Here is a 25,812-nt window from a genome sequence, read left to right on the forward strand (position 1 = left end):
TACGCCGAGCACGACATACAGCTGAGTGGGCAGATGATAGACGACCGGGGGCTGTTTGTACTGTTACTCTATAGCAAGGAGGGGCAACATTGGTTACAATCAAGGTCGAGACTTGTAGAAACTTTCGGGAAAACAGACGTTTCTTGCTGTCGAACATGTCACGTGGGTAGATGAAGAAACAGAAAAAGGTTTCACCTTCTGAATCGAATAAAGAAGGCGAGATACATGAAGTCTGACGGCTCTTGCCTTTATATTTGAAGTTTGGCAGCTGCGGCTCCTTCAGTTTCCAATTGAGGACGAAGGAAAGCACACGCGCCTTCCGTGTTTGAAGCTCCTTCTTCAAAAAGCAGCAAAACCAATTAAAAGGGAAATCTTCTACCCCTCTCCACCTCGCTCTCCCTTCTTCCTTCACAAACGAGGCCTCACCCAAACCCCCAGGGCCGCAACCTCAACAACTACCACCCCAGGGGAGGACTTCGACCTACTCACCCAGATTCGTCACCTTTCATCTTTCTAGACTCCACGATTTCTTCCGTTTTCAACCCACCCGAAATACTTGGTTCCGGGTTTGCCCCACGTGGACGGCCGACTTGCTCTTCCTGCAACGCGCATCTCGATACTCGAGCAGCCTTGTGGCTTCACCACAACACGACACCTTCCGAAACGGATATCAACCCGACCTGGCCCACCAATCTCACCTTGAAATTCCATCTACCTGTAAGCACGTTTCGCACTTCTTCAAATAAAGCCCACCTCTGCCATCCAATCCGCCAGAAATACCACACCGGCGAATTGCTCCCAAGCAAGTCACTCTCCGAATTGAGGTATGCACTTTTCAGCCATTCTAAGAACAATCTTGTCATACCTTACTTTTCATAACTTTTCCCTCACTCAAGTTCATCTCACAACGACTCACCCACATTCTCTTGACCTATCAACCGGAAGCCTCCGAACGACCCCTTCAATGGATTCTTCCTCCACCCCAGAAGCAGCAAGATGTTCAAAAGAAAAGAAAAACAATAGCCCAATCCCGCAAAACTCACCCAGCCCAATCACCAACACGATCTGTTCTCTGCTTAACAACAGTTCTATTCTAACGGCTACTTGACTAACCATCTCCAGGTAAATTTCGTTTCGGAGGCTCCATTCGCCATCTCCAACCAACTGAGCAAGATGGCAAACATGACTCAATCTGCTGGACACTCGTCCTCAAACACGTCTTCTTCCAACGAATCGCACGCAGTCTCCGCCGCCGATGCCGATGAAGCTGCGCCCGTCAGCAACGCAGCCTCTCTGTCCAGTGCAGGCTCCGAAGAGCAGACTGAGCCCCTCTCGACCTTTCATCTGTTCCCACGCCTGCCTCCTGAGATTAAGAATATGATTTTAGAGTCAGCTGTCAACTATTCTCCGGCCGTGGTGCATGCGCGATGCATACTTCGCGGATCAGGACCAGGACCCAAGACGTCGACCAGCGGCGTGGTGAAGTTTCAAGCAAGCCACTTCACCAAGACTTCGGAATTCAAGGAGCTTATGAAACTTGGCGGCGCTATTCCAGACTTCAAGTCTTTCATCGAGCACAAGTTCGGCGCCAGGTTCGAGTCCCTCAGGGGAAACGTTCACCTCGCTTTGCGCGGCAATCAAGATATTCTCGCCCTGGACATGCGACTAGGCATGCTCATGGACTGGGAGTATCGTGCGAGTGGACTCTTCCGTCGACATAATGCCTATGGAATTCGTGAGCCAGGCATTCGCAACATTGGTATTTACTTCAACGACCAAAGGTGCAAAAGTCTAGCCTGCATGATTAGATGTTGGCCCCACGTGACCAACAACAGCCGCGAACACTTGGATTTGCCCTTCTGCCCCTACGAGCTTGCCATGTTCTCAAAGAACTTCTCTCACATCCAGAATGTCTTTGTACTCATCGTCCTGAAGCCAAATCATTTCGTCAGACACGAGACCGCCGAAGTCACGATTGACGAGGTGAAGGAGTGGGTTCGACGGAGGCAAGGTATGTTTGCATCTTCTCACAGCTCTAGATTCCCAGTGCTGTTATCTCTCCTACAGAGTCTGACATGATTGTTAGGTGAGGCGCGCCAGAAAAGCTTGGCGGTATTCCAAGATCAGCAGCGGACGTGGATTGAGATCGAGGATGTCAAAGGTGTGAACGACCAGCTGGTCAGTTCCATCACAGAAGTCTTCAACCTACTCAATCAGACCAAGAATGCGTTCAACATGCGCCATTCAAACATCAAGGACAGCGTCGTTCCGCGTCAGGACGTTCGTTTCCGTGTCCTGGCTTCCAATTTCTGGATGAAGTAGACACCGAAGGTAGTTTTGATGCGAAGTACACGAACATAGCAATAACAGCGCATCGTTGTTATCTGCGGCAATCAGAGAAGACTGAGAGGGTTGCTTTCGAGCTGGCACGCGGTTGCCATGGTATTTTCTTTTTGAACTCGGTCATAATGAGATATGGACTTGCGACAATCGGGGAAAAGTTTGGCATGGATAGCATTTACCAGCTGGAGGTATTTGCAGACGCAGAAAATGAGATTCTTTGTGCTTTCGAATCTCACATACCGTGACAAATAGACGTGGGTGCTTGACCTTTGCTCATCGCCGTTCGGATGTGTTCCGTTCCCTCGGAAGTCATGCCGATCGGCGGGCCTACCAGCAAGTGCCTGAGCAAAGATACATGTCTCAGGCGCCGCCCCCTTATCCCCTTATCACATGGAAGCTCACTTTCCTCAGCAGACGGCGCTCCAGCGCTGACATAAAGACTAATTTACAGTGGGTGTCTCGGCGCGGCATCGGAGGTGATTCGCTAAAACCGAAGCGGATTGACTAATTTGGACGGCGACATCGTCCGATGCCACAGCGATAACTGACCAAATCGAACCTTGCTCATCCTTCGCGACGTCACCGAGTTACTACTGTGTGTAATTTGAGTCTGAGCCACTGATACATAAAGTGCGTACCTGATCATCTCATGATATTCAAGGCAAGCCGCAGCCTGTGATGCATTTGAGCCCTCAAAAGCGACCATGACGACCGCGAGCAACCGCCCTATCGCCGGGCCTCAATGGCTCATCAACTCCGCGGACGCCTTTGAGGCGATAAAGCTGGTTTGTGTCCTAATCGCACCAAAAGACTTCAAATAGCGGGTTTCTAACACTATCGGTAGGCTATACTTCAATCTGCTCCGAAACTCCTCATCTCATGGCTCTACGTCCCCTTCGGCATCATGGCCATGCTCGCCGCATGCTTCGGCGTTAGCGTCATCTTCCAGACCGTCGGCGTCTCGTTCCCTGCTTCCGTCGCATGTCTCATTTTGCTGTTCTTCGGCTTGCTCCTGTCGGAATTGGTTCTTGGAAATCACAAAACGAAGGCCATTGTCGCGGTCATTGACGTGCCGGTAAGCATCTCGCTACTCAGTGCGACCACCGCACTAACTCCGGCAGGCTGGTTGGTCCCTCCGATGGATCAACGTCTTCTTTACTCCCTCCTTCATCATGCTCCCTCTCAGTCCCTCCATAGGGATCATAGAAGTCATGAAAATCATCGCCGTCTTCAGTAAGAAGCCCACCCTTTTACAAGCAGCTCCTAACGCCCTCCAGTCATCGGCTTCGTCACCATGATGGCCCTCGCCGCCTACCTTACCCGCGGCCTCCAACTCCTCCTTGGCTCTTCCAAACGAGCCCTCACAGAACGCGCTGAAGAAATGGGCAACGAGACCGACGAGATCCCGCTCGCCGACACCCCTCCGCGCACCGACTCGACCCCAGGATCGCGAACTATCTCCGCCGCGCCATCCTCTTTATCCCTCAACACCATCGCGCCGCCGCCCACCTCTCAAAATGCGACTCATAACTTCCTTCCGGCGACGAACAGCCCTCTCCGAGCGTCTGATAACGAAGATGAGACTCTCACAGTCCAGAATACGTCCCTCCCTCCTCAAGTCCCTATGCCAATGCCGCGCGCCCAGCTGTGGGCGGCTTGGATCTGCGCTCATCTCGACGTCACCATCTACGCCGCAATCTTCCTTTTCGTAGGCTTACCTGTCTACTACGCAACCGGATACGGCATGCCTCTCCATCTGAGCCTCATTATCCTGATCTACATGGCCGCCGCCTCGATCCCGGCGAACTGGCGCCAGTACCTCCACCCCGTGCTCGTCTCCTCGCTCTTCTCCGTCCTCAGCATCTGGGCTTTGGCGGCTATCCGAGGCGACAGCTTGCCGGCAACCTTGCAATCTTTCCGAACAGGCGCGAATTACACGTACTTATGGCTCCACACTCACTCTGGCCGCCTACCGGGCGCCGGAGACATGTTCAGTACCGTCCTCGATGCGAGCATTGTGTCGCTTGCGTTGCCAATGTACCAATACCGCCGCGAGCTGAAGCAGCACTTCGTCGCGATCGTGCTGCCTAACATCATCATGTCCATCGGCTGCCTCTTCTCGTACCCCAAGATCTGCTACGCCATCGGGATCAGCGCAGAGAGATCCCTGGCGTTTGCGTCTCGCAGCTTGACGCTCGCCCTCGCCCTCCCTGCGACGGAGAATCTCGGTGGTGACTCGAATACGGTTGCTGCGATTGCCATTATGAGCGGTATCGTGGGCGTGCTTGTTGGACAGCGGATGTTGGGATGGTTCAAGATCCCCGAAGGTCAGAGGTCCGGTTTCCGTGGGTGGATGAAAGGACTAACGTTTCAACAGATGACTATATCACTCGCGGTGTCACTCTCGGCGCCAACTCATCGGCGATCGCAACGGCCCTGCTTCTTCGTACGGACCCTCGTGCGGCTGCGTTGTCGAGTCTTTCCATGAGTTTGTTCGGCACTATCACCGTTTTATTCACGTCCATACCGCCCATCGCGAGCGTGATCAAGTCTCTGGTCACTTAATATTTCATAAAATTTGTACAGAGTGTGAAGTGAAAGAGCTTTTGGGACACCAGAAAAAAGTTCTGATGCCTCTCTAATCGAAGCAGACCGCCCCGACTACGCCGGAATGCTCGGTGCCAACGTCTTCCAGAAGTCGCATCTGGCTCCGCGTCCGCCCTCCCACGAATCTGCAGGCACGACAGCAATTTCATTCACCTGTCCAGGTGCCTGGAACTGTGTCACGGTTATACCCCACTGCGTGGTGAACTGATACGGCACGCCGCCCGTCTGGTTGAGATTCAACTGCTTCGGCTCCGTCTCTGTCCAAACGGGCCATTGGCTCGCCCCACTCGTCGCACTCGCCTCAGCGCTCGATGCACCGTTCGCCTCTTCATTGCTGATAGACGGGTCATTCTTCGTTATGAAGTTCCCCCATATCTTTCGGAACGCAAGAACGAACTCCGAGCCTTGGTTCGGGGTCGCCGGCCCAAAGTATGCGGGGACGTCGGAGGTGTGCCAGGCGAAGGGGACGGAATATTGGTAGTGCCAAGCAGACTTGGAACCTGTGAAGGCGGAGGAGAGCCAATAGCTCGGGCAGACGAACGTTTGCTCGGCGTATATGTTCTGAGGCTCACGTCAGCGCACCGCTTCTGATGGGATACGAGGAGGTATAGCTTACGATGGCTTGCTGCAGTGGTCCCGCCCCGGCTTGGCTGATGTCAAGGGCTGTGAGACCCGTCAGTCCGTTCGTTTCGAAGCGGGTGTCGTTTGCTCCGGTCTTTGTCGGGTTCTTTGCTATGATCTCGTCGATCTGTGCCCCTGAAAGGTTGGGAAACGAAAGTTTGAGCCAAGCTCCGAGATCGGAGTTACTGGCAATGTTGGGAGGTACGAATAGAGGGCCTTCATTGGCGTTGTTCTGCCGCACCAGTGTCAGTCCTGATCAAACATCAACAGCGGATCAACTTACCCCGACGAGAAGGCGTTCGCCATTAACCCTCTTCTGTGTCAACTGCTCACTGGCCAGGCTCTTGATGTATACTCCATCAGTGACCGGGGAGAATGCCCTAGATATCTCGATTAGCAAATGAAACCATTTAAGCCAGATTCAAGAGACATACCATCGGCCATAAGTCTGCTCGGCAGTGGTGTTTGCACTAGCTTCTTGAAGGATAATGCTATCCTTTCCTCGGAGGCATTCGAGAACGTCCGCTTCCAAGGAGCAACCCGCCTTCTCAGCGAAAGATTGGTACCTCTGAGTCGGAAAGTCGGCGTCGAATCCATATTGAAACGGGAGGTACGGTGAAGCCGCAATGCCCTGATCCGTAAGTCAGCAGTCGAACTCATGACAACACGGGATTGATCACTCACGTTTGTGAAAAACAGCGAACCAAGGCTGCCGTCCGCTGCTAGCGCATGATACATCACCGAACCTGCTCCAGCCGACTCGCCTGTAATCGTTATCCTCTTGTGATCTCCGCCGAATTTGCAGGCATGCTTTTGGACCCAAGCAAGAGCGAGCGCCTGGTCCAGCAATCCTGCATTTACCGCGCCTCGGGATTTAACATCAGCAGAAGACAAGAAGCCGAAAGCACCGAGCTATTGGCGGTTAGTCTTGCGGAACAGCTTGGAAGCCTAAGGACTAAGAAGCTTACGCGATATTGGATAGACACCACCACGAACCCATTGTCGTTCGCATTGAGAATTTCCGACATATCCTGCCGTCCATCACCAAAGCCGTATCCGCCGCCATGAATCCAGACCATCACCGGCAGGTCTTTAGCTCCAGCCGGCGCATATACGTTCAGGAAAAGGCAGTCTTCGGAGCCGGGGATGAACGGTGCCCCTGGGACGGCGGGATAGTTCTGCGGGCAAAAAGGACCGAATTCAGTCGCCGGTGTTGTCCCATTGGAGATTTCGGGAGACGGTGGTTGAGGAGGTTGCCAGCGAAGGGCGCCTGTCGGCGGCGCTGCGTACCGGATGCTGAAAATGGTCAGCCATAGCTCACCCTGATTGCAGAAAGTGAACTTGCCCTTTCCAGATGTTCAGCCCACCTTTCGCATTGCTGTAGCCTTCATACTTGGCATACCCAAGGTCCACCGCAAGGGCACTCAGCTGACACGAAACGTTCGGGGACCGTTTCTCGATGGCTTGTGTCGTCGCAATCAGCTCAGAAAGGAACGTTGAGGCGGCATCTTCACCCCTCCCAAACGACGGCGCGCCAGAGCACAAAGGTAGCGACGCCAGCGAAAGCGCAAAGAACCCGAAAGACTTCATCTCAACTTCAACCCTGTCGGTACCGAGAAGCAAATAAACAGCCAAGAGCAAAAGAAGCAGCGCAGGAAGCAGCCTTAAAGCAAATCTAGAGTCCCGCATTTTAAACGAAGCGGCAACGTGCCGGAAGGCACCTGGATACGACGTCAAACCTAACAGTCCTCGAGCGTGGCTTTTGTCATCTAGTTTAATTTGCAGGTTCTCCGCGTGTCCGGCCCCGGGGCGAGATCCTCGTGTTCCTTGCATGCGGGAGCAAGGCACGGGCCCAGTCGGTTAGTATAATCCAGGCTTTCAGGCGGCCTGAGAGTGGTGTTCTTACCGTTTAAAGACGGAGAGATGCAGTAAGATACCCGTGGAGAGAGGGGATGTCATGTCAGCGTTACATCGCTGCTGCAATGCTGATGCCGGGTTCCTCGGTCTCGGTGAGGGGCACGGGGTCCTGGATGCTTGAGTTAGTTGGGACGGCATATGGGGTTGCAGGGTTGGACACTATTACACGATTCATGGTTTCCCTGTTTTAACATCAAGTTGATTATTGATCTTAAGGGGTAGCTGGCATGGGATATATTGAAGCCTGTAGCCCGCTAATTTTTCTTCTTTACAAATAAGACTCTAATTGCTTCCGGTGACTGTTTAGATGTTAATCTCATGTTTTCATGTGAAGGTATTACTAAATATACTCCCGGCCGGCTTTCAGACCAAAGTAAGGTATTCTGGTGTTCGTCTGAAGTCGCGCATCCGAACGTCTCGATGTTTTATTCTTGGCTATTCGAGTAGGCGCATTTAAATGTCCGCACACGGCACCAATCTCTATCATCGTCGTGGTCTCGAATAATTCTCCTGCCATTTTCGCAGTTCATACTGAAATACCTGGCACCAGCAATTTGCCAGTTTCGTCAGCCGGTTGGACTTGCACCATATTCAAGGTCCGTATTGTTTAGAGCCCAGCTATCATCCCAGCTACACATTCTCTATTGTGCTGATGATCCACCCCATCCCAGTTAAATTGACTTGTCTTCATTGGACAGATGTCATCTGCATGTCATGAGAGCCAAGACCCAGCTGAGCGAAAGAAGCGGCTGATTTGCTGGAGTACGAAAATGGTTCCGATAACCGATTGGTCAGGCGAGACTCAGGCTATTAGCCGCATTACGTGAATTGGGGGGGGAGCAACACCTGACATCGCTATCAACATCACAGCCCGCAAACTTAGTCGCAATCTCTAGGGGTTCTTAGTTGACATCATGGGCTCAATGGTATCATCTGTCGAGAATCAACAAGCTCCGTCTCGACGCCTTCTAGAAGCTAGCCCCCTCGCGTTCAAACCGATTCTACTGAGTGCGCTATTGGAATGGTGTGAGCGGTTAAAAAATGACGCTGGTCAGGTCTGGCATCGTGGCTGCAAAATGAGCCTGGAGAATGAAGACCTATGGCGACAAGAGATGGAAAATGGCTGCCCATTCTGCACCCTCCTTTACGAAGCTGTTTGGAAGCTCTACGGCGACTATTTGATTGAGGGCCGGTCCCTGAAATGGACGGTTCCCTATCCACGTACGCCGGAGGCCATCCTCGATGATGGGGGAAACTCGATTTACTTTTGTGTCCCTGATGGTAGGTTCATTACTCGCGTCGCATAAGAGCTGTTCCATCACTGGTGACTACCTACTGATACTTCTGGCAGACGGCGATCTGGCTCTTCGTTTGCGAAGGTTCCCCAACTTGTGGCGTGGCAAAGGGCCCTCGGGCGACGTGAAGCCCATCCTTCGCAATACAGCCTCGGAAGAGACACTACAGACGATCACGGACTGGATCAATGAGTGCACGTCTACCCATCCTCTTTGCAGTAATGCCGACATCGCCAGGTTGCCGACACGGGTCATTGACGTTGGATCGGGAGAAGACGACATACGTCTGCACGAGACAGGACAGTCCATGGGGGTGTATGCATGCTTGAGTCATCCATGGGGCAAGCGGCCTTTGGTTCGCACGCTCAAAAACAACATCTCCCAGTTCAAGAGTGGAATTCCCTGGTCAACACTTCCGCGGACGTTCCAAGACGCCATCGACTTCACCCGCAGGCTCGGTCTGCAATACATATGGATCGACTCCCTCTGCATCATTCAAGATGACTCCCTGGACTGGCAAAAAGAAGCAGCTCAGATGGCAAACATCTACCAGCATGCCTACGTGACACTGGCAGCTTCTAAGGCGACCGACTCTAGTCGGGGGCTCTACACCTCGTCCCCAGACCCAAAGTACCAGGCCCAACAGCTTTCGCTTGTCAATGATGTTGATGACACGGATTTCCCGCTACAAGTGTGCTCTGATCTCCTTCACATAGATGGCTTCTTCGACTTCTTTCCTATTTCTCGACGGGCTTGGGTGTATCAAGAACGGCTACTTTCCGCGAGAGTCGTGCACTTTGCCGGCGCGGAGGTCAATTGGGAGTGCAATTCAGCGAGAAACTGCGAGTGCGGCCAAATTTCGTCTGGGGCGAGCGTCTTGCCCGACAAGATTCATTTTGCCGGCAGTTTAGCAGACTTGAGCGGGAAGTTCAAAGGGAAAGACCGAGAGCTTGCAGAAGCGGCCAGCGACACCACCAACATAAAACCTGACTACAGCAAGTTTTCGAAATCGCTCCTTCAATCGCCTCAATGGGGTCAAAGCGTGAAGGCTTGGAGACAGGCGGTGAAACAATACGCACAACTTAACTTGACCTTTTCAAAGGACAGGTTCCCTGCTCTCGCCGGTATTGCAAAGATGTGGAATTCACAATATCAAGACCAATACTTTGCTGGACTTTGGAGAGATTCTATTCATCTAGATCTGCTCTGGCTTGTGTACAAGCCTGGACGGAGGCCTGGTGAGTGGAGAGCTCCCACGTGGTCATGGGCTTCTCTCGAACATGAACACCAAGAGTTTTTCCGTTTCGACTCAGATGCCGATTGTCTCAACTCAGGGAAAGGGAGTTGGTTCTCTCTGGGCAAGACAGGGACTGAAGATTATGCCCCTGTTGCAGAGGTCTTGGAAGTGGTGTGTGTTCCTGCTGGTATTGATCCTACTGGAGAGCTTAGCTCCGCGCATCTCTCGCTGTCGACCTACGCTGTCCATGGAACTCTGCTTAAGTGGCCTGGAGTCTTCGTTGAATATGGATGCAGTCCAATTTGGCTTGTAATTGGAGACATGTGGGTTGCTCAAGGTGACACACACACTCGGGGTTTTCAGTTGGATACGCCGATTACACACACGGCAGGACCATGGTCGATGCCTGTTCAGATCATCCGTATCACAGACTTCGGTTTGCAGACCGGGAAGTGTCCCGAAATGGCGTGTCTCGTCATTCGGGAGAAAGATTCAGCGATGACTGGCGAGGCTGAGTATGAGCGAATTGGGTACGTTCGTTTCGTTGAGCATGGATTCTCTCAGGGCTTTACAATCTCGGCAGAGCATACAAGCTCAGAGCCTAGCATGAGGAGCTGGGCTATCAGATACCAGCGTGATGTTCGTGAAATTAGTGCAGAAGCAAGCGACGAGGAAAGGACTGCATTGGAACGGCTTACGAAACTTTTTCATAATTCAGGGCGTCACACCGTCAAGCTTGTGTGATGAATTTATGAAGAAGAAGATTGATCTTGTACCGGAGGAAAATAGCTTTTTGTGCACTACCTACTTATGTTAGGAGATCCTTCCTCGAAATGGGCTTGTTGCAAAGTGGCACTCGCCTAGCCCAAGAGTACTGCTATCCGGGCAGGTGGTGGGCTTAGACGATAGCGAGGACGACGGGGACGACGGGGACGACGGAGATAATGAAACTATTCAAATCAAACAAACTATTATACTTAATATGCTAGGTAAGTAGCTCTACGCATGAAAAGCAAAACTCTAGCCCAAAGACAATGCAACTCCTTGCTGGACCATGCATTCGAGCCATGTTAGTCTTTCTCCACCATCGCGAGCCTGTCATACATGTCGAGTCAGTTCCATCGCGTTTTTGTAAGTTGGAATTCTTCTGAATGATAACAGATGCTGGTGTGTCTGTTCAACCATCAGCCTTTGGTCTTGGCAGCTTGATTGGAGCTCCGAGCCAGCAATAACCAACAGTGGTCCCACCCAGTTGAGCAAGGTGTTCTGCTCTGGGATATTCTTGATAGTTCCAATAACATTTTGAACCTTCTCGCTGAGCATCCCGAGTCGATAGAATCCAAAGGTTCACACACGCTACGCGCTTGGTAGAGCATTATATCGCCCATGCTTCTGTACCCTTCACTTAGGCGTCTAGCTGAGACACGGCGGGACACCCTTCCGGGGACTTCCATTACAGGAGTCTTCTTCTCAGATCTTGGTCCTTCTCCACACACCATTCCTTCAGTTCCACAACGGCGCGGTAATACTGCCCTATTTCAGCGATGATGGGACATAAGGTAGTCGCGATTCCCGTAACAGGGTGGATCAATGTGCTCAAGGGCGGCCTGTGGGTAAGGGAAATGACCCTCTGGTCTGGCATTCTCTGAATCGACGCAGAAACCAAATAAGGTGAGAAGCACTCCAACACATAAAAAGCGAACTCATCGGTCGGGTGGAGGCATACGCATTAGCCCCGTACAGCCAAGAAGAAACTCCATCCCAAAGTCTTATCTCGAGGAATCCAGCTAGCTTGCTGAGAGGTAGAGGATAAGAGAGGAGAGAATTATAACACGAATAAGGATAGGATAGCTTATTATTAATTAGATCTAGCTAATTTCACCCTATAAAGAGATAATTACTAAGTTTCTCTCCTAAAGTATATCTATAAGTCCGCTCGAAATGAATTCCTTTTCGATAGCTATCCGATATATATTAGATTATATGACGTAATGCCTTAGATCGTTGAAGTAGTTTTGTTATAGGGAATAATAGAGGATTTATCAAGAAGAAACTCTATCCTAAAGTCTTATCTCAAGGAATCCAGCTAGCTTACTAAGAGATAGAGGATAAGAGAGGAGAGAATCGTAATATAAATAAAGACAGGATAGCTTATTATTAATTAGATCTAGCTAATTTCACCCTATAAAAAGATAATTACTAAGTTTCTCTCCTAAAGTATATCTATAAATCTACTCAAAATGAATTCCTTTTTAATAGCTATCTAATACATATTAGATTATGTGACGTAGTACCTTGGATCGTTGAAGTAGTTTTGTTACAGGGAATGATAGAGGATTTGTGGGTGGCGGGAACATAGCCATGATGAGACATGCTTCCTCATACCAGTATCGCAGCGTCTCGTTTTCCGAGGCTGGACCTGGCACGGAACCTTGGCTGGTGGTGAACCACGGGCGTTCGATCCTCCATGTCTTGTCGATCTTGAAATTGCCGGTGCAAGTTTCTCGACGCTTTTCGCAACGGGAGCAAACCGGCTTTTTCTCGTCGCATTTAATCTTTCTTCTTTTGCATTGCTCACAACCAGTGCGTTTCTTGATGGATTTCGTTGTTCTCGTTGTAATTACTGACGAAGAATATCTCAAATTGGCAGCATGGCTCTCCATTGTGGGCGTCACGTCACAAATCTCAACACTGTTTTACAGGAGTAGCGGCAAGTAAGTATCAACTGACATGCCTGAGATAACATTATTCCATCAAATTACCCTTCATATGGGCCGGAGACTTTCGCCTCCAAATATCCCGGGCTCCGCAGATAGTGTCGATTTGAAGATACTAACAAAACCGATACCAGGACTATCTTATCAATGCTACGTATGCAAGATTATGCGGGCGTTTTGCCTGATTAGGACGACTGACATTAAATTTGTTGACCAGCTTAAACAGGCAGTCTGAATGAGACCAAGTAATACAATGATTCGCATAGCCCGCAGCCAACGCTTACATTGAAGGGGTGGTGAATTCTCGGGCGCTGCCCTCTTGTGCCTGTCTCTTCTCAAACTCCAACTTCTTCCATTCTGCACCCACCCGGAAGTCGCGGAGGTCGTCGTAGTGTCGACCCACCAAGTATGGAAGGTAAGCTTGACCGCAACCCAGTTCATGCTCCTCTACGACCATGTATTCAGCCTTTCCGGAGACATATTCCATATCACCGATAGACAAGATCGGCATGCTGTGGAGAGGATCCGAAGACGTGCCTCGAACTGCCAATCGGCCTTTTCCAACAGATCGCCGGGTGTCGTCCTCAACGACGGTCAGAATGTTCACTCTAGGCTCCCACTGAAGTCCCTTTCCCATGGAGTGAGGATAAGCCTTGATTTCATAGGCAGTCGCCTCTCGTTTGCGGGCGGGGAGGTCATCGCGAAACTCTCCCACCAGCTCGATAAGCCGTACGCCGTTCCGTTCAGCGTAGGCATATCGATAGTTTCCCGATCTCCACATCCGGCATATTCCCGTCTCTTTTGACCTCCCCCAAACCTCTCGGCCCCAAGTCACTGGGGTGTCGCCACTGATAATGAGCTCCAACATGTGAGTCCCGGGGCGGCCTCGAAATTTGACGTCGATGGAGACCATGACGCAGTCAAACTCGCCACAGAGCCTGCTCTCCATCGTGCCGAGGCTAATATGGCCCCTGGGTTCGTCCCCAGGTTCGAAACTAGGGGGAAGGACAGAATTGATGAGTTCGGGTGTTGTAGTAAAGTCGACGGTGATGAGCTCCTGGGAAAAGGAAGGTTTGGAAGAGAGTTCCTCCCAGGCGCGAACCTCTTCAGAGGTGGTAGCGTAGGATATTTCGAAGCGTCAAGAGATAGAATAGAACTTGAAGAATGAGTTAGTAGACTTTGTTTGCGTGTAGATAATGTCTGGGTAGGTTGATAACGGTGTAGTACGCCGTGATATTTATCAGTGAAACCTCCTTGTGAGCGTCTAAGAGCCCCGACCAGGTCTTTTATACCTCGGATGATCCAGATTCGCTCAATTATCATGTCATATTAGTTTTTGGCCTAGATGTTGTTATCGTTTCCGCGGTCAAACGCATGATAAAGCTCGCACTCTATCCAGTCTAAGAATAAGTGTCAGTCTCGACCGCATATTTGGCTTGTGCGTCGTAATTTGCTGCGGCATCTATCGCTATTTTGGTTATAAGTGCGAGGCCCCGCTCAGTAGGGGTAGCTTGGTGAGTTCCTGTAGAAACTACCAAGATAACATTTTGATGCAGGCTGCAACAAAATGTGAAGTTCTGAGTATATAGAAATGTTTCCACAGTCCTTCGCTATTCCTCGACTGGCTTTCTTGATATACCTCTCCAGCTACGACTTATAATCTATATAATGACCAGGGTTGTAATCGTCACCGGCGTATCATTCGGCCTCGGCTGCGCTATCTCTATCGCATATTCAAAGTAGGGCTGCAGCGTCGTTTGTGGAGATCTGAGTGGCCAAATTCTAGTTGGCGAATCGCAAACAACTGTCGGTCTCATTAATGAAGTGCAGCTCGGACGAGCGATAATTGTCTCAGTCGATGTTAGCGACTCTAATAGCGTTTAGAACCTCATATCCACAGCTGTTTCTCAATATGGCCGACTGGATGTTATGGTTAATAACGCGGGGATATCTCTAGAGTTATATAATAAGCTCGGCCCCAAGCTAATCACAGAGACCACTGACGCTACGTTTGAAAAGACAATGGCAGTTAACATGAGATCCGTTTTCCTGGGTTGCAAATATGCCATCCGCCAGTTCATGACCCAGCTGCTGTTGACATTGGGGAGCAGAGGCTGGATCATCAACACCTCCTCTGTTTATGGTTTGCAGGCGGAGATTAACCACGGTAAGGACATTACATGCTGGCGAATACTGAGTGCGGTATGGCTAACGTACGAGGATAGTGTCTTACTGCATAAGTAAAGCAGTGGTCACACATATGACTAAGTGTGTTGCGCTCGAGAGTGCCCCCGCAAAGATTCACTGCAATGTCATCTGTCCTGGGTGTAAGTCACTTAGCGGTGTGTTGAGCATTGATAATAGCATTAACCTCATGATAGTCATTCGAACAGGCATGGACAGCAATCTTCATTCCGATGAAGCCACGTTGGATGCGACTGTTGCATTGCATCCGTGGGGAAGTCTTGGAAACCCAGGCGACGTTGCTAAAGCTGCGGTGTTCCTTGCTAGTGAGAATGCAGGATGGATCACGGGAGTTTCCTTGCCCGTTGATGGCGGGTACATGGTGGGGTAGGATTGGCTTTTGAAAGGTATCTTTGCAATCATTTCTAGCTAGCCATGATCCCTGTGATCTTCCAGGTATAATTTGATGACGTTGGAATCAAAATCGAGGTTACAGTGAAGGCCTGGTTGTTGTGTCTGATTGCAAAGGGTGCGTCAGTATGTCTGAAGTCAAGTCATCATCCTCCCAATAACGCTCGTAAGATCGCACAAAACATCTTCAGTATTAGATTTGGACTTCCGCAGAGAGTAAATGAGCACCCAGGGCAGATCTATAGTTGAAGAATTCTTCAAGGATCGGATCCCCGAGTTACACTGCATGCAACCCACACTTTGCCCAATGTAGACAATGTGCGAGGTTCTCCATAGTAACCAGGCACTCCTCAGATATGACGCTGGCGTCCTGCATGATAAGATAAACAGATCTGTCGCTCTTTACCAATCTCGGAATATGTGCGAGGAGCTGTAGGATCCTGGATGCCCCATGATTCGTATATCTCCGTCTCGGAGAGGTGCCAATGAAAGCACTCCGTGACATTGACGATAAATTGCGGGGTCGTTTAGCGCTCGCACCATGCCATCTCCAAGTAGCTTGCCACATATCGCAGTGCCGAAGATAGACGTTGGGAATGGTTTCTATCCCCGATGGCCCGGGTACGTACTTGTCATACACCTCGCGAATACCACGCTTATTGCCCACCCTCTAAGCTTACCAGTAGCTCAGGTGTTTTTCAACGCAAGCTTTGACTTAGAAATACCATGAGCTCCCTAGAATTTCTCTACGAGTTACTACATGATGGATGTAGCAAAGGACCATCCATCAAGTCCCACTCTTTATCATCGCTGCTTGTCTCCCTCACCTCCAAACCATAGCAACCTGAGCATGTCGGACGTTGGAGCAAAACCCAACGACAAAGCCTTCGCGCAAGTACCGTCCATTGCTGACGGTCAACAAGTCGAACAAAAGCCGTTTACCGTCTGGACCGCCATGGGCATCGGCCATTCCATCACCAACACGGCGGTAGGCATCATCGTCGGGCTATCGACAGGGATCAACTTTGGCGGAGCGCCCGTCTTCTTCTACGGTTTCATTCTCATGGCGATTGTTGGCTTTGCCGTAGCCATTAGCCTCGGTGAACTCGCTTCCGCCTTGCCGCACTCCGCAGGCCAATACTACTGGGTTGCCGTGCTTGGCCCTCCCTCAATACGACGTCCGCTGTCATACCTGACTGGAGTCATCACTTGGGCCAGCGCAGTCTGCGTCTCAGCTTCCGTCTGCCTGGTGGTCACCCTCAGTATTTTCAGCATGGTCGCAATAGCAAATCCAGGATTTGTGTATCAGCCATCGATGGGCTTTATTGGTTTTCAGTCCATAAACATCCTCGCGTCCGGGTTCAACTTTTTCGAACGCTTGCTACCTTGGGTTAGCAAGACGCTCCTGCTTTACACATGCTCAATGGTCTTCGCCGTCTTCGTAGATTTACTAGCTGGAAGATCCGAGAAGCAGACAGCTCAAAACTTCTTTGCCGAAATGTACAACGTTTCCGGGTGGCCCAACGGGGTCGCGTTCCTGATAGGCCTCAGCCCAACAAATTAGGCGTTTTCATGCCTCGACGCCGTGGTTCATCTGACGGACGAAATCCCTCAACCGCGCAAAAACATACCAATGGCTCTCCTATGCACTGTAGCACTGAGAACATTCACTGGCCTTCCGATAGTCTTCGCCCTGTTCTTCTCAGCCACGGACTTGTCGGCCGTCGCCGCATCTATCACGCCCTCCCTCGAGTTGTTTTATCAGGTCTACAACAGCAAGACAATAGCCATCGTACTTCAGAGCCTCGTCACGCTTTCGGCAGCGGTTGCCATGATTGGCTGCCACACTTGGCAGTCTCGCATGGCGTGGGCGTTCAGCAAAGATAGAGCGTTTCCATTTCACAGACACATGTCGAAGATAGCACCCAAGCCATTCGATGTCCCTATCTGGGCACATGTCTGGTCCTGCTTCTGGGTCGGTCTTCTCGGATGTCTCTACCTAGCGTCGAGCCTTGCCTTCAACTCCTTTGTCTCGACAGGCATCTTGCTGCAGTACATCACATGTTCGATAGGAATTCTTTGTCTCCTGTGTACGGGCCGTTCTGAGATGGCACATGGACCTTTTTGGTTTCCTAAGCTAGGCTTCATTGCGAACATAATCACGTTGGCGTGGACCGTTATCAGTGTCGTGTTTTATTCGTTTCCCTACTACCAGCCAGTGGCGACTGAGGAAATGAATTATGCGTCGTGCGTATTAGCAGGAGTCGTACTCTACGCTCTAGGTTATTGGATTACAATCGGAAGAAAACAATACGTCATGCCACACCGAGGGTAAGAGTTGGTGAAAGTCCCTTTTACGCGAGAAATCCCGGGCTCAGGGAAAATTTACAATTGTCGTTCTGCCGTGTGTGAGTAATTCCAATGTATTGTGGCAATATCTGAATGAGGCTCTCAATTTATTCATGTATATGTTCACGGGGCCTTCCAAAAGAGAGTGCCATCTTCTGTGTGTTTGCAGCCACTGAAGGAGCCTTTGTTAAGTTTCTTCATTTTCCATGGTAAGAGGCAAGCGGGCAGAGGCACCGGCAGAGGTAATTGATGAATCAGGGCGTGTCAAATGTTACACAAATCCACGAAACGGTGTGATGCAAGAGAACTGATTCGGTGTGCCAAGAACATAAGCAACATATCCTGAATCTCAGAGCCTGCCTTATCACGGCATATCAGGCAGCACCGCAGGAAATGTTGTAATATCTGAAGCTCTTCCACCCCTGGGCCACCCCTGGGCCCTTTCTATCCCTCCAAGCTTGTGCTCGGCCAAGTTCTCTCCAACTCCTGAACCATCTCCTTCCAATCAATTCACAACGTTCTCACAGCCACGAATTCATCGTGGACAATGACATTTCGAAGTGTCCTGAGGATAGCAACTCAACAGATTGCCTCCTTCGGACTCTCTTTCAGCTTGTTGGCGATCAAAACAGAGCGGACCATGCGAAAATCGATTGGGACCCAGTTACATTCGTCTTCATCGCCATCATCGGCGTCATAGCCATTGTTTTCGCCCTCATTCCTGTCGTCCAGGCTTTCCTTACTGCTGGACGAGCGAATCGAAGGGGCAGCAGGCGCGCAATTGGTCCCTGGTCAGAGAATAGAAAGCGACGATGGAACAAATCCGAGTGGACTTTCGATTTTGTGGTTCAGGTCCCCATCTTTCGCAGCCTAAGCCTGCAGGCAAAGATGTGGAAAATGGATAGCGGGAAGAAAGTGATACGAGTGGAGAGATACGCGGCCCCGGACCGCGCAATGAGAAACAGGTTGGACGGAAGTACACCTTCCAGCAGATAGCAACAACATGGCCGAACTTTTTCAGAATGGTAGGCCTAGATGGAGTTGTGATGCAGGACGAGTATGGATTCTCCCGGTCAGTGGACGTCGGCTTTTTGCCCGATGATCTCGTTGCCACACCTGCATACGCGGAGATCGGGGTGATTAGTTCCACCGCTGCCTTGTATCCGGACACACACACTCTGTTGCTAGAAGGGACTACTAGCTATCCTATAATAATCAGTCACAGCTTTCAGTTTGAATTTCGCCAACACCCCTTACTAGGGCTTGTGGGCGCATGTTTGGGTTTCGAGTTCGACAGCAACCACATTTGGACCGCCCCACTTAAGCTTTCAAAATCGGACCACGCAATGAAGCATGCCCATGGACAGATTCAAATCCATTTCGACGGATTTATCTGCGACTACCACTCGACCGAGCCCATCGCGTTTTCGGGTCCCCCAAACATAAAGATGGTAGACTTCTCTGAAGAGAGCCTTTCCACTTTGGAAAACTCAGTGGATCAGGCTTTTCGTCGCGCTTCCGGCACCCCGAGATTCTTCCTTCCAGAGACTTGGATGTTGGAGAAGTACCAAGTATCACTTGCTAGCAACTTCTTGTTAAGAGGGCCAGAGCATGTACTCGCAATATTTCTAACCTCGAGGTTGGGCGTCGACTTGCCGCTGGTTCCTCTTGCACTCAACGGGAAATATTGGACAGAAGTAGATCTTGACAGCGTCGAAGAACATCTTGAAAGGTTTTACTTTTGGGACGTAACTGCGAAGCCCCTTAGGCCTGATTGGAAACGCTTCAGATGGTGCGACCAGAATGAAGACCTCGTGAAAAAGCATGGACACGAAGGATTCAATGAACCACCAAACAGTTCCCAATCAACAGATGAACTTCCGACCGAAGGCTGTAGAACTGCACTTTACAATTGCCTTAGCTTACTCCGGTCCCCTTTCAACACGAAGCTTGAGTTTGCGAGGTTCCTTCAATGTAGCGTGCAACTCCGGGAGCTTGCTCCAGCTCAGCTGAAGGAGGTGGACGAGTGGCTTGACACCAGCTACAAGAACCGCCAGGGCTATGAGATCGTCAACACCCACGCCAGTCGCATTTGCACGACAACCATGCTGCTCTTGGAAACTGTGGAAGCTACGCGCAATGGGACCTTTGAGAACCCAGAAAAGTTGAGAGGTCCCAAACTATTTTTATACTGCAACCTAACAGCCTTTGAGAATACCACGAAAACCGGATCGAAGAAAAAAATGACAATCACCACTCTGGAATCTTACAGCGATACTCTGGTGTCCATCCGCCAGCTTCTAGACCAATTCAGCTACATCAAGGCACATTTCGACTTGGAGGGGTCACATCCTAGCTTACAACAGTCTGTGGAACATGACGATCTCCTCCGGTGGTTTCGACAAGAAGCGGGTCACTATCTTGGCTTTATGGAAGACCCAGCAGACAAGATGACGGGACAGGAATTCGACGACTATCTTTTGGGCCTCCACAATCAGTATGAAGCCCTGTTAGGTCCAGAATACAACAAGCCAGAAAGGCGTTCCAACACTCATGAGGCTTTAGATAGGCTTGGTGAAATAGTGGTATCTTACTCAGAGAAAGAAGACAGCTGCCATTACGAGATCGCCACGGTGTACACAAGCTGGACGACGAAGGAAGAGAACTAGATGATGTGACTATTTATCGTTATCTCCTTGTCGCCCTTCTCTTCCGAACAGCGGTGGATAGTACCGAGATACTCAAGTCAAGCCTGTGGGGGCATGTTGTACCTGTTTTATGAGATGGGGTCACTGGTTTTATGGAGCTAAATAACTAAGTCGTGTCGTGTTCACTTGATAATATTGATAACATTTCCTGTTTTCAATATTCGACACACTAAGTGCTAGATTCTGAAAAGTGATGACTTAACTGCATGCGAAGAACATAAGGGGGTCTCTGAATAGGTTGTGAAAAGGCGCCAGAAACGAGTTGGCTGCACTTTCTGAAGTTTGATCTGACATTGCTTCTGCTACGGGGCGAGTAGATGCGACGGGGAAAGACGCTAGAGCTTTCTCTCATCAGTAAGAGTAAATGGTAGAATTTCATTCGATACATGAAACATTTGAAAGTGTATATTGCTTTGGCATGTCTGAGAAGTCGAGAAAAAGTTGACAGTTGTAAAGCTAGCCAGGCAATCGGCAGGGCAGGCACCTAATAATTGGAGGCATCTACGAAAACGAATGTAAAGCAAGGGTATAAGCTTGGTGTCGTCACCGCATGCTGCACGCCGCCTGTTTTATATCCTCTGAAACGCAAAATCCACCTCTCATGCTTTTGAACGGCGAGGCAGAGAGTCTTTGCATGTTTACACTTGGCCTCCAGGAAAGACTGGTTGGTAGTTCGTAGACAAAGTAGATAGAGCTCAATTGAAATAATAGAATCAAATCACTTTAGGAGAACAAGATTGGCTGTCTTCGATTGCCCGATTCCAGCACAGGGGTTCCCGACCTGAACCTCCTTATCAAAAGACCTAGTCCAGCTCTTCTCAACGTGCCCTTATTATCCTCATCTTCTACGACGATCAACCCTACAACCAGTTTAGCAAAAGCCCCCACTGAAACAAACTGAAACTTCGTTCCTGAAACATCCTCGTCAGAGTCCTCATCAAGAAAAACCACGCCAATCGTCTCTCCGCCCAACTCTATTGGACGATAGAACTGCACGCTTCGCAGAGCATCGAATACTCCATCGATCGTTGTCCACAAATCTTCGTGTGGGGGTTCATTGCTCGGCTTCGATCGCCTCCCGAGACGCGGTAAATCAACAAGTGTTCCATGAAACAAAAGTGATATGTTCTCTTGGATCTGGTAGGGTTCAGACGTGTCCCGATGACTTATGGTGTTGATTAGGTGGTCTTTGTCAAGACTGATAAGATGTTGGCCCGTCATTGGGAGCCGATGATAACTTATGGGTGCCTTAGATTTGAGAAAGGCGCGATATTCCTCCTCCTCTTTGTTAAGGGGAAGAAAGTACTTGATCGAACCATCCAAGGAAGCCCAAGATAGACTTGGGGCTCTGAGAGGCTTGGGTCGCTTAGCAGATGTCCCATCAGCTGTGTACCAAACAAGCTGAGATGGAATATCGCCATTGATCCACAGCCCAGAAATGTAGCCATCGCGTGATATCATTTGTAACTTGGTAGCTATACCAGTCATGGCTGGTAGTTTATCTCGATCGTTAGTCAGTCCGCATCTAGAATAGATTTCCACTATCGCAAACCATTGTGATAGTGATTTTAAACTTCGAAGCGCAATCATCTTGCTATCATCGTCGGAAAGTGGTCTTGCGAGCATGGGGGTGCGGGCATCGCGAATGTCTCGTTTGCGGCCAAGTTCCGTGACTCCATCTTTCGTCTCAATGTATACTGCCGAGGGGAGGAAATGCAGTATTCTCTTGGAGAGTAAACGCTCTTGTAGTACCCATCCACGGTGGCTGATTGAACTGTTGCTGGTCATCTCAGCCTCGAAGCCTCGGGATAGAGCAATCTTCCAAAGCTGCCCGGAACCGTCGCGCCGAATCACATGGAAAAGAGGATTATAATTGTGAAGAAACCCCTCTTCATCTGATCCGGCGGTGTGGGCGGCAATAGTGAAAATGGAATGGGTATAGATGCTTCCCATCAAACTCGACTCTCGTTCCCAATCTTCGGTATCATCCTGGATTATGCAGAGAGAATCGATCCATAAATACTGAACATCTAGGCATCTGCAGAGTTCGATGGCGTCTTGGAATACGCGAGGAAGGTGACCAGCTGGAACTTCCTGGATATGTTGACTCAGTGTATCCTTGGTTGTGAGATGATCACGACGAGCTCCCCAGCGGTAGCTCAGAGTAGCATAAATGCCGCTGGAGCCTGGCGCAGGCTCTACGAGATGTATTTTTCCGTCGGGACACTGTAAATCTAGTAGTCGAGTGGGAAGTGTCGCACAGCTTTTCTCTTGGAAATATTCAGCGATGGCCCAGAGCATTACCATGGCAGCTCCCCTGGAATCCTCAAAGGCCTTCTTAGGGAAGACCATATCGGCTGAAGCGAAAGGTACGTTTGACTCTACATGAGGTTTTAGTAGGAGATCCTAGGACATAACACACAAATAAAAGGAGAGGAGAGGATCAGTAGGTACAGCTGGTAGAGGGTGGAGAGTGGTGCATTCAAGAGCTTCCAATTCCTCACTTTCCAGACTCTAGGAGTGCCGAGGCTTTTGGGTATTATTCGATGAACGTAAGAACAGAATTATGGATTCTTAATAGGGGAAATAATGTGAACTTACTGTCCACGTCCAAACCGCATGTTGCTTGCGGAGACCAAAAAGCCCACAGGCGCCAGCCAAGGGTCTCTGAGCCGCACGACACGCTTAGCATGGCGATCCAGCCTGGGAGGCCGGGCGCGAACTCGTTGTCTGGGCTAAGAACGCTGTTCTCAATGGCTTGATCAATTGCGCCGAAATCATTCTGATCTTCTTGCAATGCGCCAGTGGCTAGGCAGAATGCGCGTCGAAGTCCTGTACAGATGAGTTCGCAGATCGGGCAACTAGCAGCTGATTGCACTAATTGCAGGTAGCCTTTGATGTGACGCTGGGTTCCAGAAACAGAAGTCCAGTTGATAGCCTCGCACGAATTGCAGAGGTCTCCGTCATGAAAAGGGACTAGGTTGCATAGCGGTCAGTGGGTGAAGATTGGCTTGGGTAGAGTATACACAGAAAAAGAAGAGGTATCATGAGAATGGGACGAAGAACATAGATACCGCGTGTCGAAGAGGTGAAGCGCATTTTGGATGATGCAGCTCTGATTTTGTTAGTGATTTTGAAAACAGATCATTCAGACGGAAAATTCCAAACCCTTCACTCAAGACTATCACCGCTATTTGAATACAAACAGACCTAGTTTTGGCCGTTTTGCCAAGTGACAATGATATCTGCTCGGGTGCCTGAAGTTGTGATCTGCCTCATGGTCTGCCTTGCGTAGCACATAGAACATGGGTCAAAGCAGGTTGCCAACAACGCCAAATAAGCAAGCGTAGTTGGCAGGATACGGCCCATTTCGGGGCCAGCTTGGCCGCAGTCTTCTTTCGAGGTCGCCTGTTGGTGACACACCGCTATTTCAAAAGCAAGATAAACAAGTAGAAAAAGGGAAATCATCGTCGTTATAACTTTCTGCCCCTGAGGGCGTTCTTCAATCATTTGTAGCCTTTTGTTATGAGGTGATATTTGACACATCCATGGCGTTGCAGCTGACCAACATCCCTGCGATGAAGCAAGGTCAACGAACGCACACCTCCTAGGTGTTTGTACAGCAACGTAGTAGAATTGATTCTCCTTGGCCCTGCGTATGGCTGGCCTGAGTCGCTCCATACCTTAATGAACTTATGAATTTGGCTGTGCTTGATATGGCAGTGCACAACGGATGAAACTTGAAAGATTTTCGAACATGTCAATATCGTAGCCTGCCATTTTCCGTCGGGTGTCTAATAATCAGTACTAGTTCTTGGTGATCTTTCACTTCCTAAAAAGCAACCACGTAGCAGAAATAATCAATAACTCGCATTCCAGTAGCCATACCTAAGGGGTCCATGTTGTTACGGACAATCCAGCCGACCCGTATTCCCATCCCAAGCAATTGAACCGTCCAATTCATACAAAGCACACGCTCTCTCGCCCGTGGTTTTCCATTCATCACAGCCCAGATATACCCATTCATCCATTCCTCATTTCCTCTCCTCAAAGTAAAACTTGCCCAGCTTCTCTCCGCCCTGCGGGCTCCCCATCGCGACGTTGCCGACCCTGCCCTCACCCCCGTCAAGCCGTTCTCGGATGACGCGCTCTGCGGTGTCTCGGGCCGTCGGTGTCGTGCTAGGATTTGCGCGCGGTGTTTGACCTGGGAGGTGTGAGACGGAGACGGGGGGCTTATTGGTGGTGTCGACAAACATTTCTTCATCGGGAACGCCGGCGCCGTCATTGGTCATGCCGTCCATCATCCTCGCCTCCCGTCGCTCCTGCATGGCGGCGGCGCTTACAGGGGTGTCGCCGCCCATGGTCACATCTCTCGCTCGCTGCGTCGGGATGCCGTCGCTGAGACCAGACGCGCTCCTCTCGAGACCCCATTGGGCTCCGGGAAGGGGGCGGCGCTGATAGATGGGGCCGGATACCGTGCTGTTGGCGCCCTCGCCGAATCCGACGAGACTGGCGGAGCCGTCGTCGCTCATGCGGTCGTCGTATCCGCCGGTGGAGCGGTTGGTCATGTCCTCGTCCATCTGCTCCGGCTCGGCGCCCATGCTAGTAACGGAATCGGCCTCGCGGTAGTTGGTGTCCATGCTGAGCATGTCTTCGTCCTGCTCGCCAGGGGCGGTGCGGGTCTCGTTGTCGTCGCCGACATAGCTCTCGGTGGCGCTGGCGGTGCCGACGGTGCTCATCTTGGTGTGTGCGGTTGGGGTACCGTGGGCATCGAAGTAAGCTGCCTGGAGGTGCGTGGCGGGCGGGTAATTAGGAGGAAAGCCGGTGGAGGTGGGCGTCGTCTGGGGGGATAGGGAGGAGGCGGCGTGGTTCTGGGTTTGGGGGGGTGCGCGGAGGGTGGAAACTCGCTCGAGGCCGGCGAGGCGGGAGATGCGGTCGGCGCGCTCGGCTTCGAGGCTCGTGGTGGAGGGGTGGTGGGCGTGGCCACGGCCGGTGGGACCCTGGGGGAGGTGACCTCGGTGACCATCTTTAATAGCGGTGGTAGAGAGGGCAGACAGCGAGGTTGTCGTGCTCGTGGGGGTGCCACTGGAAGATAAAGGTTAGTGATTGCCTAGACGACGGGGAGGAGAGGGAGGCGTACGGCATCTCAGACGGGGTGTCTGGATTGGAGGTGGCGGGAGGGAGGTTGATGAGGGTGGGATGCGATGCCGCCATGATTGCTGAGATGGGCGCGGCGGTGTCAGAGTTGGGAGAGAAGTTGTCGCAATTCGTTGGCGTGAAGGATGACGGCGGTTAGGTTTTAGAGAAAGGGATGCGGCGGCGAGTGGGAAGAGGTGGAGGTCGTAAGTATGGTAAAGTAAGGTAAGGTGACGGGAGGATCAAATTCGGCGAGATGTCACGGTAGTCCCCTGATCCATGAAAGT

At 50.7% G+C, this 25,812-nt stretch overlaps 9 protein-coding genes and 1 pseudogene across 10 annotated transcripts; 6 read left to right on the forward strand and 4 right to left on the reverse strand.

Moving 5' to 3' along the window:
• Window positions 1-1,122: 1,122 nt before the first annotated feature.
• Window positions 1,123-4,908, forward strand: GCG54_00010555 (Holin-like protein CidB; the record flags this gene model as incomplete). The annotated part of the gene is made up of 7 exons (XM_045410477.1): window positions 1,123-2,011; window positions 2,087-2,272; window positions 3,043-3,128; window positions 3,188-3,418; window positions 3,465-3,576; window positions 3,621-4,670; window positions 4,721-4,908. Coding segments are annotated over 7 exons (2,742 nt in total), but the record flags the coding sequence as incomplete, so codon positions are not given.
• Window positions 4,909-5,004: 96 nt separating this feature from the next.
• On the reverse strand, window positions 5,005-7,161 carry GCG54_00010556 (Acetylcholinesterase; the record flags this gene model as incomplete). Its single annotated transcript, XM_045410478.1, has 7 exons — window positions 5,005-5,511; window positions 5,567-5,803; window positions 5,855-5,951; window positions 6,006-6,202; window positions 6,256-6,483; window positions 6,540-6,853; window positions 6,939-7,161. The coding sequence occupies 7 exons, from the start codon at window positions 7,159-7,161 to the stop codon at window positions 5,005-5,007; spliced, it is 1,803 nt and encodes a 600-aa protein (XP_045257369.1).
• A 1,241-nt stretch (window positions 7,162-8,402) lies between these two features.
• Window positions 8,403-10,764, forward strand: GCG54_00010557 (uncharacterized protein; the record flags this gene model as incomplete). The annotated part of the gene is made up of 2 exons (XM_045410479.1): window positions 8,403-8,769; window positions 8,840-10,764. 2 exons carry the CDS (start codon window positions 8,403-8,405, stop codon window positions 10,762-10,764), a joined length of 2,292 nt encoding a protein of 763 aa, XP_045257370.1.
• A 2,253-nt stretch (window positions 10,765-13,017) lies between these two features.
• On the reverse strand, window positions 13,018-13,686 carry GCG54_00010558 (uncharacterized protein; the record flags this gene model as incomplete). The annotated part of the gene is made up of 1 exon (XM_045410480.1): window positions 13,018-13,686. One exon carries the CDS (start codon window positions 13,684-13,686, stop codon window positions 13,018-13,020), a length of 669 nt encoding a protein of 222 aa, XP_045257371.1.
• A 719-nt stretch (window positions 13,687-14,405) lies between these two features.
• On the forward strand, window positions 14,406-15,312 carry GCG54_00010559 (2-(R)-hydroxypropyl-CoM dehydrogenase; the record flags this gene model as incomplete). The annotated part of the gene is given in 4 exon segments (XM_045410481.1): window positions 14,406-14,476; window positions 14,489-14,597; window positions 14,622-14,904; window positions 14,987-15,312. The coding sequence occupies 4 exon segments, from the start codon at window positions 14,406-14,408 to the stop codon at window positions 15,310-15,312; spliced, it is 789 nt and encodes a 262-aa protein (XP_045257372.1).
• An 870-nt stretch (window positions 15,313-16,182) lies between these two features.
• Window positions 16,183-16,896, forward strand: GCG54_00010560 (Swainsonine transporter swnT; the record flags this gene model as incomplete). The annotated part of the gene is made up of 1 exon (XM_045410482.1): window positions 16,183-16,896. The coding sequence occupies one exon, from the start codon at window positions 16,183-16,185 to the stop codon at window positions 16,894-16,896; it is 714 nt and encodes a 237-aa protein (XP_045257373.1).
• Window positions 16,897-16,976: 80 nt separating this feature from the next.
• GCG54_00010561 (uncharacterized protein) lies at window positions 16,977-17,219 on the forward strand (the record flags this gene model as incomplete). The annotated part of the gene is made up of 1 exon (XM_045410483.1): window positions 16,977-17,219. One exon carries the CDS (start codon window positions 16,977-16,979, stop codon window positions 17,217-17,219), a length of 243 nt encoding a protein of 80 aa, XP_045257374.1.
• Window positions 17,220-18,684: 1,465 nt separating this feature from the next.
• On the forward strand, window positions 18,685-20,350 carry GCG54_00010562 (annotated as a pseudogene). Its single transcript has one exon. A coding segment is annotated over exon 1 (1,666 nt).
• Window positions 20,351-21,112: 762 nt separating this feature from the next.
• On the reverse strand, window positions 21,113-22,690 carry GCG54_00010563 (uncharacterized protein; the record flags this gene model as incomplete). The annotated part of the gene is made up of 1 exon (XM_045410484.1): window positions 21,113-22,690. One exon carries the CDS (start codon window positions 22,688-22,690, stop codon window positions 21,113-21,115), a length of 1,578 nt encoding a protein of 525 aa, XP_045257375.1.
• A 1,733-nt stretch (window positions 22,691-24,423) lies between these two features.
• Window positions 24,424-25,603, reverse strand: GCG54_00010564 (uncharacterized protein; the record flags this gene model as incomplete). Its single annotated transcript, XM_045410485.1, has 2 exons — window positions 24,424-25,474; window positions 25,530-25,603. 2 exons carry the CDS (start codon window positions 25,601-25,603, stop codon window positions 24,424-24,426), a joined length of 1,125 nt encoding a protein of 374 aa, XP_045257376.1.
• Between the last annotated feature and the right edge of the window lie 209 nt (window positions 25,604-25,812).

This window comes from Colletotrichum gloeosporioides (genome assembly GCF_011800055.1).
Source record: "Colletotrichum gloeosporioides strain Lc1 chromosome Unknown consensus_101, whole genome shotgun sequence".
NCBI lineage: Eukaryota > Fungi > Ascomycota > Sordariomycetes > Glomerellales > Glomerellaceae > Colletotrichum > Colletotrichum gloeosporioides.